At 43.3% G+C, this 15,804-nt stretch overlaps 1 protein-coding gene across 2 annotated transcripts; it reads right to left on the bottom strand.

The window, feature by feature from the left end:
* Positions 1-55: 55 nt before the first annotated feature.
* Positions 56-15,403, bottom strand: naalad2 (N-acetylated alpha-linked acidic dipeptidase 2). 2 transcript variants are annotated; one of them, XM_030381924.1, is made up of 21 exons: positions 15,077-15,403; positions 14,369-14,570; positions 12,733-12,844; positions 12,069-12,255; positions 10,586-10,687; positions 10,126-10,251; positions 9,696-9,776; positions 9,464-9,569; positions 9,260-9,353; positions 9,073-9,168; positions 7,839-7,924; positions 7,456-7,575; positions 7,161-7,243; positions 6,958-7,021; positions 6,765-6,832; positions 6,055-6,146; positions 5,817-5,907; positions 5,412-5,676; positions 5,074-5,155; positions 2,189-2,281; positions 56-1,947 (listed from the first exon to the last, which is right to left on the bottom strand). In XM_030381924.1, the coding sequence occupies exons 2-21, from the start codon at positions 14,448-14,450 to the stop codon at positions 1,758-1,760; spliced, it is 2,220 nt and encodes a 739-aa protein (XP_030237784.1). In that variant the 5' UTR covers positions 14,451-14,570; positions 15,077-15,403; the 3' UTR covers positions 56-1,757. The 2 variants fall into 2 exon arrangements, with proteins under 2 accessions (XP_030237784.1, XP_030237785.1); XM_030381925.1 differs by having other exon boundaries at positions 15,073-15,403.
* Between the last annotated feature and the right edge of the window lie 401 nt (positions 15,404-15,804).

Genomic DNA, 15,804 nt, shown 5'->3' on the forward strand with positions numbered 1-15,804 from the left:
TTAATGGTGCATTAAGTAAAAATGTACGCTACTAAATCATAAAGTTACCATAGTAGACAGTTAGATAGATAGATATATAGATCATTTATTGTCCCCTTGGGGATTTTTTTTTCTCAGTAAATGAGACAGAGACACATGACCGTTAAACAAGACCCCAAAATCTTTTTTCCCACGTAATACAAGGAAACATATAAGGACATTAGACTTTAGACAGACATGACATCAAAACAGAATCCCCTGGCTACAGATCGCAAGTGCATAGTGGCCAGTATTCCACATGCCATCAGAATAAATATATACAATAGGTAAAAGAAAAAGTCATGTAAGAAAATATTGTGTTCCCTTGTCAGACCCACTGAGAAGGAGAATTAAATCTTCTTTCTAGTTGTTGGTTTAAAAAGCTGATGGATTGTGGAATGAATGACTGCTTTGTCCTATTTTTTTGAGAGGGCTGGGTATTGAAACCTGCCACCTGAGGGTAATAGCTCAAATGTTGTCTGATTTTGTCTTTTATGTCATGTGTCAGAGATTAGAGAAACCGGTTAAATCGAAATCCTGGCTTTCCCACAACAATACTACAGCCAGTATGTTCTCCTTTGAAATTTGTTCCGGGCCGGTGTTAGTGATTCATATATTCTTCTCGGAGTACCCTGGGTTGCCAGATATAAAGCAAATCTGCCCAGCAGCCATGGAAGCAAGCAAAAAACTGGATGAAGTAAAATTGTACTACATTTAATGACACCCTACCTTAGATGACTTCCCTACATTAGTTGGACCCAGGAGTATTAACACTTTATCAGCTTTATGATGTACAAGCCATCTAGTGGGGTTGACAATCATTCATTATTTAAAGATCTCCAAAGCACAGTTAATGGGAATGATACTTCTGCTGTAGGTTAATTAATTAAATCACATGAATCCACCAACATTGTTCTTGCATACAATTCTGAATGGAATTTTATTTGTTCAAAAGTACTAGAGGTTTTAAACAAAACCATTAACATGTTTCACAGACCTTCCTTGTTTTGTTCTACGATTGTGCAAAATATCAATCTAAAGATGTGTCAGGATTCTCGCATGGACTGTTGTTTTTGTCTCCCCCTACCTGTTGGAGTGTGATAATTCTGGACTTTGTTTATGTTTGGAGCCATGTGTTGGTCATGTGTCCGGGGTGACACCCATGTCCTTATTTGGGCGACTTCCTGCCTTTTTGTTTGTGCCCTCCATTTTCTCTGTCCACCTGTCCCTCATTTTGCATTGATTGGTGGAGTATTTAAACGCTGCCCTTTCTGCTCACTTTGTCAGATCGTCACGTTAGGTACTGTTTGCTACCCGACTGCCACGTGAGTGCGACTAGCGTGAAGCTCTTTAAAGAGAGACTATAGTTTCTGTTCTTCCCGGTTTTGAACCCTGCCTGTTTGGATTAAGCCTTCTGCCTATCAGTTTTTGGATCTCTTGCCTGTAGCTGTCCGTCAGTATCTGTCTGCCTGCCTGCCCGTTTACGAACCCTGCCTGTACCTGGAATCTGATTTGCCCGCTGGACTGTATGGAAATAAACCCTTTTTGATCTGCTATTGATTCCCGTTCTGTGTCGTGACAAGATGTGGCATAACAAGATCTGTCCTTGATGGTGCTGATGGATGTAGCACTATTCCAGGAGGCGTATTGTCCAGGATGTCTCTGGTTTTTGCTGAATGACATGTGTTAAGAATATCTCTCTCTCTTTCTCTCTCTCTCACTCTCACTCTCACTCTCTCTCAGGCAGGTTGTGTGAGTGTCATGGCTGCTGCGTGGACGGTGAAGGCCGCAATGCTGATTTGACGCTTGACTTCCTGCCACGCCTGCTGCTGATTGGCTGAACTCTCAATGTCGAACAAGGCATCATAGATGCCTGGGAAAGACTCGCCTGCATATTTGTTATGGCTGCTGGGAGCAAAGATCAGATGCCTGGAAAAGAGAGAAAGGAACTTTATTTGTACAATATTTTTTTTAACCTAAACTCTCAATTTGTTTAGATAAAAGAACATGGCATAATTACTATCAATAAAAATAACATACAGTAAATCTTGATATTATAAATTACATAGAAAACATTTTCAGTTGCGACGAGGAAGAAGTATTTGGCACTGGCTAAGCTCAGAGTAGACCAAAGGCTCAGCGTACTGGAACCATGTTGGTTGGGACCGACCTGTAGAAGGGTCTGCCAGGGAGGCCCAGGGGGTCTATGAAAGCTCTTTCCAGGTACATGAGCTGGTCATTCACCATGCGTACCTGCAGTGAGCTGGAACACACATGTACGCACTTGTTCAACCATCTCCATATCTCCTGTCCACACAGCAGCAAATCACACAACTTGCCTGACACAAGCAGCGATGCCTCTAACGCGTTACTATTTCCAAACCAGTAATCAGATTAAAGTTACTCATCAAAGCCACTGTGCGTTACTATTTTTCTTATTTTTTTACCGGATCAGCGAATGGCGTTGAGAGCGATGGAGTGGTGTGTATGTGCGTGTGTCTGTCTGACTGTCTGTCTGCCTGTTTGTGTGAGAGTGTGTGTGAAGGGTAAGTCTCCAAAGACGTCAATCTATCAGAGGCGAGTGTCGACCTTGACCCTCCAGAGTCCGCCTCACCAGTTGTTATTAGCGGCGGAATTAGTCGCGCGGTGCTGCGTGCGTGTGCGCGTGTGTGTATGTGATGATCGCCCCGTAAAGCGTGCGGTGATATTTTGTCTAAGCATTAAAAGTTGGTGGAAGCGGTTGAAAGCCGTGTGTCAGTGTGTGCACCAAATTCTGGTCCCTGTATACAAGAGGTACTGATGGGCCCCCCCGAATTCCCCCTACCAGCCCCCTGCACAGAATTGTTGACCGGGGTGGAAGACCAGTTGTTGATCGGGGGGGAGAACAATTGTTGACAGGAGGGGGGGGGGGGCTAGTATTAGCAAAACCGGTTGTAATTTTCATTTTGAGGCGGCAGGGGGTGTTGTCGCAGCTAAATGTAACTCATAAAGTAACTTGTAATCTAACTTAGTTACTTTTAAATCAAGTAATCAGTAAAGTAACTAAGTTACTATTTTAAAGGTTGGGTAGGTGATTTGCGAAACGCCAGCAGATTTTGAAAATACACAACTCAAATGGTCCTACCCCCTCTCCTTCAACGCTGACTCTGACTCCACCCATTCCAAGTACCTGGACGCGCAATCATGCACGAGCGCGAACAGAGATGCGCGAGAGCGAGCCAGGCTAGCTTAGGTTTTCGTTTAACAACATGGCACTACATTCAGCTGTAAATTGCACCCAGTACCGCGGGAAGTAGGAGTGCTGGGGGTGCTGCAACACCCCCTGTCCGAGGCCCTGTCTTATCACAGAAAACGATCATTTCTAAAAATTCCGGCCAAAGTGGAGATTTCTGAAAACGCCGGTTATGCGTTGTCGTGTCAACGGGGAGAAACGGGATTTTAGGTTCTGAAGCGTCACATTATGCACCAGGAAATGCTTAACGTCATGTGAGCGCCCGCTGTACCGTATTGGTCCGAATATAAACACAAACCCCATTGTAAGACGACCTATATTTGGAAAAAAGATTTGAAGACCAGATCCGTTTTTTATGAATAAATAAATTGTATTCATTGAAATAATATACGAAAATAAAAAGGCATCGAATAAAACACTGCATTGCCACTAAACAGTAGTGCAAATAGGCCGTACTGATGTGTACACCAAAGACTATTCCTGACACTCCTCTGCCCCGCTGTGTTCGCTCTGGCTGTGGTCGCTCCGAACTGTTTCGGCCCGTGGCAAAGCGAGTCATCCTCGCGCTGTCCAAGGCATTTTGAGACGCAGCATTTATTTAATGCTCATATGACCTAGTGCTGAAAAAAGGTTATATGAAAAAGTGTGAGGGTAGCGGTGGTGCGCTAAACTTGTTCTGTGAGCAGCTGGATGTGAACGATCGATTTTCAACTGTCCGCGCATGCACTGGTGTAATTGAGCTGCGCTGCTATACATCTTTTTTTATCAATGTAACGAGTTGCGAGTCTAGTGCAGGCTGAGTTTTTTTTTTCCCCAGCACCCCCTGCTGAGAATACGTTCTCGCTGCAATGGTTGGACCAGATGTTATAAACATTAAACGGTCACATAAATAGTTACTATTTTTAGAAAATGTATGTTTTTTTCATATAATTGTATTGGAAGTCCTGGTTTTCACTAGGGTTGCCGCGGTGTGGACATTTTCACACCGAGTAATACACTCGTCTCCACACCGGTATTACCGAGTATAAACGGTATAAACTTTGAAACTAGGTCAACCGCCACACAAGCATCGGTTTTTAGACCCTTCTCGTCCTTCAGTTGCCGCCAACGTTCGAAAGCAGCGCCTAGGATTATTCTTGATTTCAGTTTTTCTCTTTCAGCGTTTTTATTATCAATTACTCTCTGAAAAAGAGTTTTCCTTCTCTTTGCTGGTGGTGGTGGTGGTGGTGGGGATGGTGGCGTCTTGTCTGCCATGGAAATTGTCTTCTACTGCTAGGTCCAAATGTGGATTAACTAGTTCCAGTAGCTACCGCAGGATAACAAAAAACAGGAGCTTGCTCTGGGTCACGAGCTCTGGGTCACGAGTACTGCACGAAGGGGTCGCGCGCGGGGCGCGGGGGAGTGCAGTACGACCGTTTGATTGACGTACTTACTGTCCAATGCAACTCGGTGGCAATGGAAATGATTGGCTGGAGTTTTTCGAGCCCTGCCCGTTCCACAGATGATTGACTTGTTTAATTTTCATGTCAGTACTTCTAACTCAGTGGCTGTAAGCGGGTTATGATAAGGATTTCAAGTAATTTTGCAAAAATGGCCAAAAAAGCAAATCACCTATACAACCTTTAAGGAGTAACTATTAATCAGTAATCCGATTACTTTTTCAAGGTAACTGTGGCAACACTGGACACAAGCATTATACACACACACACACACACACACACACACACACACACACACACACACACACACACACACACACACACACACACACACACACACACACACACACACACACACACACACACACACACACAAATACTCACTCTGCTCTGTTGAGGTTCTGCAGTCGTACATGGAAATCTCTTGCCGCAATAGTAAAATTCTCCTCCGCAGAAAACAATGCATCTGCAAGACAAACAACAATGCAACAGAAACATATCACACTGTTTGATCCTGCTTATTCAAACAACTCCAAACACATGTCACTGTTATTCAAACAATACCTAAACTTTGAATAAAAAACATCCATATTTCTTCAAATGTGGAAATCCTATTACGTATTATGTCGGAGTTTAGGATTACTTAATGTTAGGAGGATACTTATTGGATTGTTAACCCCACACTTAAGCAAAGATAAAAGGAGTTACGTTTGACGACCTACCAAATGTGACTCTGTACATCTTCATCTCCTCAGGGTGCTTCTCTGCGCGCTCGGCGATGCTCAGCACATACCTCCTCAGAGACCCTGCGTATTCGTTAGCGTCCAGGGGGAGAAGCTGGGAATCCGCCAGCCGGAATATGAGCCCGCCCCGAACCTGTGCCACCGCCTGAAGCCTTCTGAAGGTGGGGTCGTAGAACCGCTCCACAAGCTCAAAGGTCTCGTACACACTGTGATAGACTGGGTAACTGCTGTATCGCTCCGTCTTCTAGACGCACACACGCACATGCACACACACCTTATTATCATGGAGGATCATTTGGATTATGAAATGTTTTCATGCTGTTATGTATACAGTATACAGTATGTACACAGTCTGTAGGGCCATGCTCTCTGCCTCTCTCTCACCCGATCCTTGGTGTATCTGGCTCGACCAGCAGCGATGCCCAGCCGGATGAAGTAGGCCTCGAAGTCACTGCCTGAACCTAGCTTACTGATCCTGGAGGGAAGACACAGGGTGAGGATGGACGGACAGAGACAGACAGACTGACACTTTGATACGCACACCAATCTCCACACACACACACACACATAGGAACACACACAAACACACAAGAACGGTAACATGCGTGAGTTAGTAGATCACCTGGGGGCATCGCGGTCACTAGTCCAGTTGTCTCTCTTGTGCCAGCTGTCATAGAGAGACACTCCCTCCTCTCCCTCCTCTGGGCTGGCTATCTAGAGCAGAACATGGGCAGGAGAGCAAGCAACACGTGGAGGAAATTGAAAAGGTTAGAACCAACAGAAGTAAAGACCACAATGCACTGAATCCCCTCCCCCCCCCTGAATGGCCCATGTCAACATGGTTTGTTTTTCTGGCAGATAGGCCCCGGCATGGCGCTGGGAAACACTGTCTGGGGTGGTCGCTCAGTACAGCTGCATCTCTGAGTTTTGTAAACTGTATCTTTGAAAGCTAGCCATGTCAGCTTAGCTCTTTAGTGCCTAGCTCAACATTGTAGTGATTACTTGTTATGCATCCATGATGGATAAGCAGCATATGCAGACCCAAATATGAGGTTTGATTTGTGAAATTACCTTGACTGTAGAGTCAATCATTTATATGCAACAATCTACTAATTTCTTAATTGACATAATCTGTCATTGGTTGACTGGGAAAAAAGAAACATTGTTTAGTTATAATCTGAAAAGTCTCAAAAAGCTGAACCTTTTTGCCACATACTCTCTCTCCACTTTGAAGAAAGGAACTCATAAAAAATAAGCTATGTGGACATGGGCCCTAAGGATATAATGTATGTGTATATGTGTGTGTATGTGTGCGTTTGCGTGCGTGTTCACCTGTTTTGTTAGGTCATATACCAGGGTGTGTAGCGATGGAGTACAGTCTACCCTAAGTGTATACATACCTGTAAGGAAAAACACACACCAAAAAGGGATTATTATTACAGATCTGAGCGACATTTATTACGAACATGTGTGTGCATATATCTGAACACAAGCCAAACACACGCACACAAACACACGCACACACCTTCTATGGCAGAGTCAGCATTGATGTAGGCCACTGCTCTCTCTTGTAACAACTTGGCATTGTCCTGTCAAAAGGGAATATTTACGTGTGTGTGTGTATGTGTTTACATACACGTGTGTGTGTGTGTGTGCACGTTTTTTGAGTGTGTATTCGTCTGTCTCATTCCCTTTGTGTGTGTGTGCGTACGTGCATGTGTGTGTTACCTCGGCCCATTCGGTTGATCCCAGCAGTCCAAACTCCTCTGCATCCCAACTGGCAAATATGATAGTTCTCCTAGGCCTCCAACCTACACACACACACACACACACACACACACACACACACACACACACACACACACACACACACACACACACACACACACACACACACACACACACACACGCACACACACAGTGTCATTATAACTTCTATACAATTTAACCAATCACACACAATATGTGCTTCCACTGTTGCACACACTATGACCCACAGAGACACAGCCCTACTGACACCCACCATTGCTGAGCAGTTTCCCGGCACTCCGGACGGTTTCATGGACCACGGCTGCACCGGACATCGGGTCGATCGCGCCAAACACCCAGGCGTCCCGGTGCCCCCCCAGGATGACGTAGCGGTCTGTGGACCACCCAGAGGCACAGTTAGGTTAGGGGTCCTTATTAAGATAATAACATCCTCATCACTGATGCTCATGCATGCCTGCTCACTCCCTGAACACCTGACTCGCTGTATTGGAAGATTCTGCCTCATCGTGCTATGTTTCATGTTGAACATTCAGACACACAGAACATACAGTTGAGGACAATATAATAATGAGTCAGAAAAAGAATGTCTTAATTTCTCTCAACATAAAAAGGCTGGATTGGGGGCTTGCGTCGTACCTGGTTCCTGAGCTCCTCTGATCCGACCAATCACGTTGTAGATCCTGGTCACCTGGTTATTGGTGTGGATGTTCATGCGCACTTTCCTGTTGTGGACAAAAGAGATATTGTTAAGAATATATGATTACCACATTGTTGCAACAAGTGCCTCCAGCTGAATAAACTACTACAATTGGACAATTCTTTTTCTACGTATAATCATTCCCAAGTAATGTTCCAAAGGCAAAACACTGGGCGAGAGAGAAAGAGACAGAGGGAGAGAGTGTGTTCTCTAACACAGGTTTCCATAACCTTAATTGAGGTGCCCCAGTAAAGCCAGTATGCACATTTGTTTATTGTATTAATTAAAAAAATAGCGCCCTGACTAACCAGCAGGGGTCGCTAATGCAAACTGTAACAATAACTGTCAAACAACACCACTGTGATATACTGCCAATAACACTTAAAACGGTGAGCTTGTCCATCATCAGTTAGCAGTATGCAATAAGCATGTAAAATATATTTATTTATTTCTTTTCAAGCTTTATTTATTCATCTCTACGGCCCGGTGGCCTATGGTAAATCTCTGCGGCCAGCTGGTTCAGAACCCCTGATCTACCAGACATGCAGAGAGACGTGGAGCGATAACAGTGAGTTGGATTTGTTTCATCACCAGCAGGGCCGTGCCCTATATACCGCTTGTTGTTATTAGAGGGGGGGTTGGCTCTTCAGTAACTCTACACCAGGGAACACAAAAGGAGCCCTCATTCTTTAGCATTTATCTCCCCCCCACACACACACACACACACACACACACACACACACACACACACACACACACACACACACACACACACACACACACACACACACACACACACACACACACACACACACACACACACACACACACTCTCTCTCTCTCTCTGACATTGTGTGAGAGAGCTTGTGTTAGCAAATGCGTTTATATTATGGGCAGACATACACAGGACATACAAGGCCCTCTATGCTCTTACTGGCTACTGGCCAGCTGATCATTGAGGCTGAACTGGACTAACAATGTGATTGGAGGGAGGGAGGGAGGGAGGGAGAGAGCGGGAAGGAGGGAGTCGGAGGGACAGAGGGATGGAGGGAGATTCCATCATAAGCACATCATTGCAAACATTGTGCGCAATGATGGGCTAAAAACGACATTATTTATTATAAAGTATTATATCCCGAACAATGAAGAGACAGGCAGCAGATAAGTGCTTACTGTGTTCTGAAGGTGTCTGTGAAGCCCGGTCCGATACTGTAGGAAACGTTCAGGGCTCCTTTCCAGTTATTTGGTGGCAGCCTTCCTCCCATGTTCCTACGGTGACAGTAATACACACTGTGTCGGTGCCAGCACTGGAGGCTTCAGTTTCAACGTAGAGGATAGGGAAAATATACGGTGTATGTACTTCAGCAGGTGCATGGCATCATGGTAACCAATGGGGTGCACAGGAATCTTGGGGAGACCCACCCCGTCTTCTAGGTTGGATCTGTAGGTGTATTCTGTAACAGCGAACATGGTGATGAACACACACACACACACACACACACACACACACACACACACACACACACACACACACACACACACACACACACACACACACACACACCTTTAGCAGGGTAGCCTGGTGTGAGGGGGTCTCCAGCTCCATTCAGGTTTAGTACATTTCCTCTCTGGGCACCTCCCCCGGGTAAGTTCCAGCCATCAGGGTAGGGCTTTGAGCACACACACACAGACACTATTAGTATGTAGATATACAAAAATGAGGCAAATTCTGCATTTTTTCCTCGCTTTGTAATAAGCCACAGGCGATACAGTACATTTGAATAGAGGTTATATACCTGCACCCCGACGGCGGAGTAGTCGGCTGGGTCCGAGAACATGATGATGCCCTTGGCTCCTGCTAGCATGGCGTTCTTCACCTGGCAGAGAGGACCACACAAACAAACACACACACACACACGTTTGGTATTCATGTATACCAAGCACACACACATATGCACATGTATCATGCACACAGATATAGTATAGTATAGTATAGTATAGTATAGTATAGTATAGTATAGTATAGTATAGTATAGGTATTTAAATGTTATAAGGACAAACAAATAGCATGTCATGGACCTTACAATTAAAAATGCTACACTGCATAAATACATAATTAAACCAATTATTTATATATCTTTAGAGGTTTATCCATGTGTGTATCTTGGTTTTGGGTGTTGGATTTAATCGGCTTGGTATTCATGAGATGTCGCTGAGCGGTTTTACCTTGTTTCCTCTGAAGATCTTCCCATAGCGCACGATCACTATCTTCCCAGTTACATTTATTCCCATCTCTCTCTTGAGCTGGACAAAGTCTTCGGTGCGGCCATAGTTCACATACACCAACTCCCCCTGGGAGGCAGAGAGAGACGGATCAGAGACGAGAGACCATTGGATGTATTGTACCATGACATTTTCAGTAATCAGTGGAAATACAGACTATATAAAAAATGTATCGTAGTGTCTGTGTGTATATTGATGTGTTTGTCTGTGTGTGTGTGGGTGTGTATTGATGTGTTTGTCTGTGTGTGTGTGTGTATTGATATGTTTGTGTGTATGCATGGATGTGTACGCATTGGAGTATGTGTGTGTGTATGTGTGTATGTGTGTATGTATTTGTAGTTAGTTATGTGTATGTGTGTGCGTGTGTGTGAGTGTGCGTGCGTGCGTGCGTGGGTGTGGGCACCTCAGGTTGTCCTTTGGGAGAGAATGCACTGTACGGAGGTATAATGTCAGCAACACCTTCATACCCATCGGGGACGGGCTCGGCCAGGGAGGTGTTGAAGACCTGGGACAGAGAGGGGAGCAACCACATGAGTCTTCCAGTGTCAGGGAGACAGGGGAGTGAGTTGAGGCAAGCCAAAGAGAAACAAAAGAGAAACAAAATGTAGACTATTTGTTCAAACTGAGCAGAAAGAAAGATAAAGGTGTGTGAACTCTCACAGCTCTCTCAAACATCTGTCTTGATATGAAAGCTCTTTCTGGACTGCCTTGGAATTAGAAGTGACTCATTCTGCAGTGTTCTGCCTTAGAACCTTGGAAGAGTAAATATAAAAACTGCCTATTTAATAATGACTTTAAGCATCAATCACATTATCACCCTTAGAACTCAGTCTCATTGAGGCACAGACACCAAAGTCGTCCACACACTTTGTGATCCGACGCCCTATCTTGCCAACTGACCATGCACTCTTTAACAGCTCACCTGTGGTTTTCATTGGGAAAATAACGGTGTGTGTGTGTGTGTCTAAGTGGGGTGCACAGGTGTCTACGGTGTGTAAACAGCCTGATCACACACTGGAGCACACACGCTTGTGTCACCTTATTATTATTACCAGACAGACTGGATCCTCTACTACAACGTGACTGTTCCACGGCTAGGGCTGGAAATAGCATAAGTCACCCCTGTTGAGAATGAATCCTCGTACGGTTTATAGTTAACACTGGCTTAGTAATTTGTGGCAGTTTCTCTCTGTGTGGAGAAGGTAAAGATTTTGACCGAGTGGCCGTGGTTAGACAAGGTCAACCACATGGGGGGCTGACCATACGTCATTGTTCCTCTGATCATAGGTGTGTTTCTGAGGCTAGACCCTTGGACTACAATAGAGTCATCCTCTCTGGACTCTCTGCGGTATATTTAAATGTTTCGTCATATCCTGTTTTATTTTGTTATAGGCACCTCTGTCTTCATTTCAGAGACGTAATTTCTGTTCCCAATTGTCTACCCTGCCCTGATTAATTCCAGCTTATTAGTTATAAAAGAATAGCATAAAAACATATGCCGGTTTATTGAGTAACCTTTGTGATTCACCCTTTGAACTTACCTGATCGTTTTACTTGTGGTGCTTTTGGGTTCTCTTCTGTTTTGCGTCAGTTAATGCAAGCGATAGATAGAAGCTTACAATACTGCTATTCTAAACGAAGTACACCCTCCTCACATCGGAAGATGCTAAACACAATACATTAACAGAATACACTAAATAATACACATGCATATCTTGCCTGTGTCTCAGAGTTGTTGACTGCTAATTAATCATGTGTTGTGAATTCTGATCTGCATTCCTGTCTATGTATTTTGCGTTTTAATGTTTTGAAAAACGTATGCATACATACGATTTCAATGCATCCCATGTGTAAGTATCGTTGTGCCTAGTACCATGCACATATACCTCATTGCCCAGCTGGTCCACAATGGAGATGTAGTTGGGCTGCGACTTGTTGGGATACGACAGCAGGACGTCATAGGGCACCAGTTCAACTGAGTCCAGTCCAAAGCTAAGCCACTCCTCCCGGATTTGTTCTGCGTACACCAAATTCTGCTTGGTGCCTGCTAGGTGGGGGAGTCTGGTGAACTTTCTGGGGAGAAATAATACATAAACAGCTCATGGAAAAAGAGATTTGGTTGCTTTGGTCGATTAATGTTGACGTTTAATTAATGTTGTTATGGAATGATATGTTCACTTAAAAAACCTCTTGTAATATGACCATGTACCACCAAGGTAGTCTGCTCTCAGTTCTCTAGCGTGTCCTTTGTGGGATACAAATATTATAGCCAGTTTTATAATACACATAGGGGAAATATATACACATTTAATATAAGACTCCAGCTGGTTTTGTGTTTAAGTAGTAGGAGGAAGTCATACTGCTGTGTAACATATGTTAGGACGCTTGCTAGGTCAACACTATGGCCATTGACAACGATTCAAACTTTATGATGAGTAAAAAACATAATTGTAATACAACTAATTCTGTTTTAGGAGTTGAAGTGCTTCCGTTAAGAGCCATTGTTCTTACAGAAGACCTGAGGCAGGCCTTTCAGTATTTTGCCAGTACCTAAGGTGCTCTCTGATGTTGCTTGCTTTCATCTCGTCAAGGAACTTCCTCAGGTATTGGCTTGAGGTCCCATCTCCTTGCACGTGTGAAGACGTGGGCCTTGCGAACCAGCCTACAGCACACACAGACAGACTCAGCTAGTTAGAAAGGATAACAAAACAATTTCTGTATGTGTGATGGAAATAGTACCGTTATGTGTAAACATTAATGCAGTAGTATTGCTTTAGATTAATAACAGTATGTGTCCCACTTGTGCAAGAAAAGCCAAAAAGATGCAGATGAAGAATAACTTATTTTTAGGACACTTCGGCCAGCAAAATATTGGATTTAATTTAAGAGCACCATCATGGAAATATACGGCAGCAAAGTTACTAAGAATACATTTAGTAAGACAATGGCTTAAAAAGATTTTTATAGGAAACCCTTTGCATTGTGAGTAGATTATCCAAAGGTTACAGGTGAGATAAACTGCAATACACTAAGGGTGAAGTGGGTATATCTGCAAGTCTGCAAGCAAGGCTGCAAGACAATTAAAGAAATCTACACAACAAAGCAGTCAGTTGTTTGGCCTGGCCTTAGTATCAGAATTTGTTGCTACAATGGCAAAGCAAATGCCAACTCCCTTAACACCTCTCAGTTAGATAAAGGAAGGAATGTATCTTTAGATCCAATCAGAATGTATACAGTTCCTTTTAAATTAACTAGTAATTATATAAACAAGGTTAATATAATTTGTATATAATTGTATATTATAGTTTTGATAAAAATGTCCATGACAGATGCAAACTATACAATGTGTTCCCAGAAGATAACCACAAGGACAACCACAGGGCTCGCTCCTTATATCCAAACATGCTTTAGTTAACTTGACCAATGACAAGATAATATAAAATGGACATACAGTGAGGGATTGCCAACTGTGTCCAACATTTCCCTAAGCAACTGTAATCACCCCAAAAATCTTAAATTTGGGGAGAGACACTTGTTCTCTTGCTTATCTGCATTGCATTGTTCTCTATAATAAAGAATTTCCACAACATATGTTTTAGGTTTTGGGGGGGAACACAATATCTTTGTGTTCCTTGTAGCTTATGCCTGTGGAGTTATGTTAAGAATGATACTATTTTTATAGATGGTCTGTGGGACCTGCTGCAAGCACAGAGAAGGGAAATATTGCAGCCCAGTGGCATTATAGCTGCACACAAACACGCACACACGCACACGCACACACACACACACACACACACACACACACACACACACACACACACACACACACACACACACACACACACACACACACACACCCACACACACACACACACACACACACACACACACACACACACACACACACACACACACACACACACACACACACACACACTAAACATTTAATGTCAACATTATTGTTCTGAAGAAATCAGGGTTCCCCAACCTTGATGGTGTAAGAGTATGAATATAGTATCAATGAATCATTGTATCCAAAACAGAACATTAATGGAATGCCCCTCTTGAGAAACAACAAAGATACAACATTTAATTATTATTATTTAGCTATGATTGCTTTCATCAAATTACATCAAAGTATACATCTTTAAACTCTCAGCTCCACTTAATCCCGTCATTAACTCACCTATGACAAAGCCCACCAGCAAAACAGCAGCTACAGCAACAATCCAGCGGAGCCACCTCAGCAACGGGCTCTCTTTTCGCATGCTGAAGCCGTCCCGGTCCGACTAACACACTGCAACACTCTCACACACACACACACACGCAGGGGCAGAGCTGTGTGGTGAGGCGATACAGAGCGGGGGCGTAGCTGTGTGACCTCTCGGCTGGTGGGGAGGCAGCCAGCGAGTGATTGAGAAAGAGAGAGACATAATTAATGAGAGATAGAAACAAGTAGGTGTGAACCGAGACGCTTTTATACAGAGCAATAGATGCAGTTACGTGTCTCGGATCGGGCGGCTGTAATTTCGTTGTAATTAAATTTGAATATTCACGAGTTATGAACGCGCCTTGTTTGCACACGTTTGTTGAGTTGTGTAGGCTACAGCTCACATTATGATCTTGATATGGCTATACATTATTATCGCACACCTTGACCGCTCTTGTGCCTCCAGCATGCATGAATGTGGTTACTACTGATAAAATAACAAAATCGCTCCGAAATGTAATCAGGTTAAGAAAACGTTTCAGAACAACAACAACGTGGCAAATATTCAATTAGTTTCCACTTAAAACGACTATTTCTCGCAGATAAATAATAATGTGGCGAGCAGCGCGGGAAGGACGAGACGGGAGCCACTGTGTTCCAATATCTATATCTATACTTACTTACTGTTAGCCTTAGTTTGAGTTCGTAGCGGCGTTCCAATTCAGATCTGGCGTAAATAAGCGTACAGAAGTGTTGAACCCCATTTGTAGCTGCATAGGTTCAATAAATGGCCACGCTTCATACTGATGTCTTTTTGTATATTTATTTTTCTTTTAAACTCTCTCTCTCTAAAACGGCAAACTTTAATAAACAGAAAAAACACCGTGACAACGTTAGCGCCATAAACCTAATACAGAGTCCATCTTCTTCTGAAACCCATGAGTCCGTGACTGGTTTTATATCTCTGATGGCGCGTTTTCCCATAATTCCCTGGGATAGATATTTAAACAAACTCTTAACACAAAGCAATGACCCAATATCTATTTTTAACAGTACAACTTAAATCATTTTTAACCAAAGAATAAAATCATGAATTCAACAAATAATAAATACATATTAAACAATTAATGTAAATACATATTTAAATTTCTGTAATGTCCAGGCTGTCTCTGAGACAGTTACACCATTTACATCAAAATTAAACCACCAATGTGAAAGTCTTTTGAGACGGACCTGTTTTATAATTTAACAGGTCGACGGAATCTTTATCTTTGCTTGTTTTACCTAATGCATCCAACAAAGTTAAAGTCAGGCATCATACGTTATTTCAGTTAATGTTTGTGTGTGTGTGTGTGTGTGTGTGTGTGCGCGTGCGTGCGTGCGTGTGTGTGTGTGTGTGTGTGTGTGTGCTC

The sequence above is a fragment of the Gadus morhua genome, chromosome 16, assembly GCF_902167405.1.
Source record: "Gadus morhua chromosome 16, gadMor3.0, whole genome shotgun sequence".
Taxonomy (NCBI): domain Eukaryota; kingdom Metazoa; phylum Chordata; class Actinopteri; order Gadiformes; family Gadidae; genus Gadus; species Gadus morhua.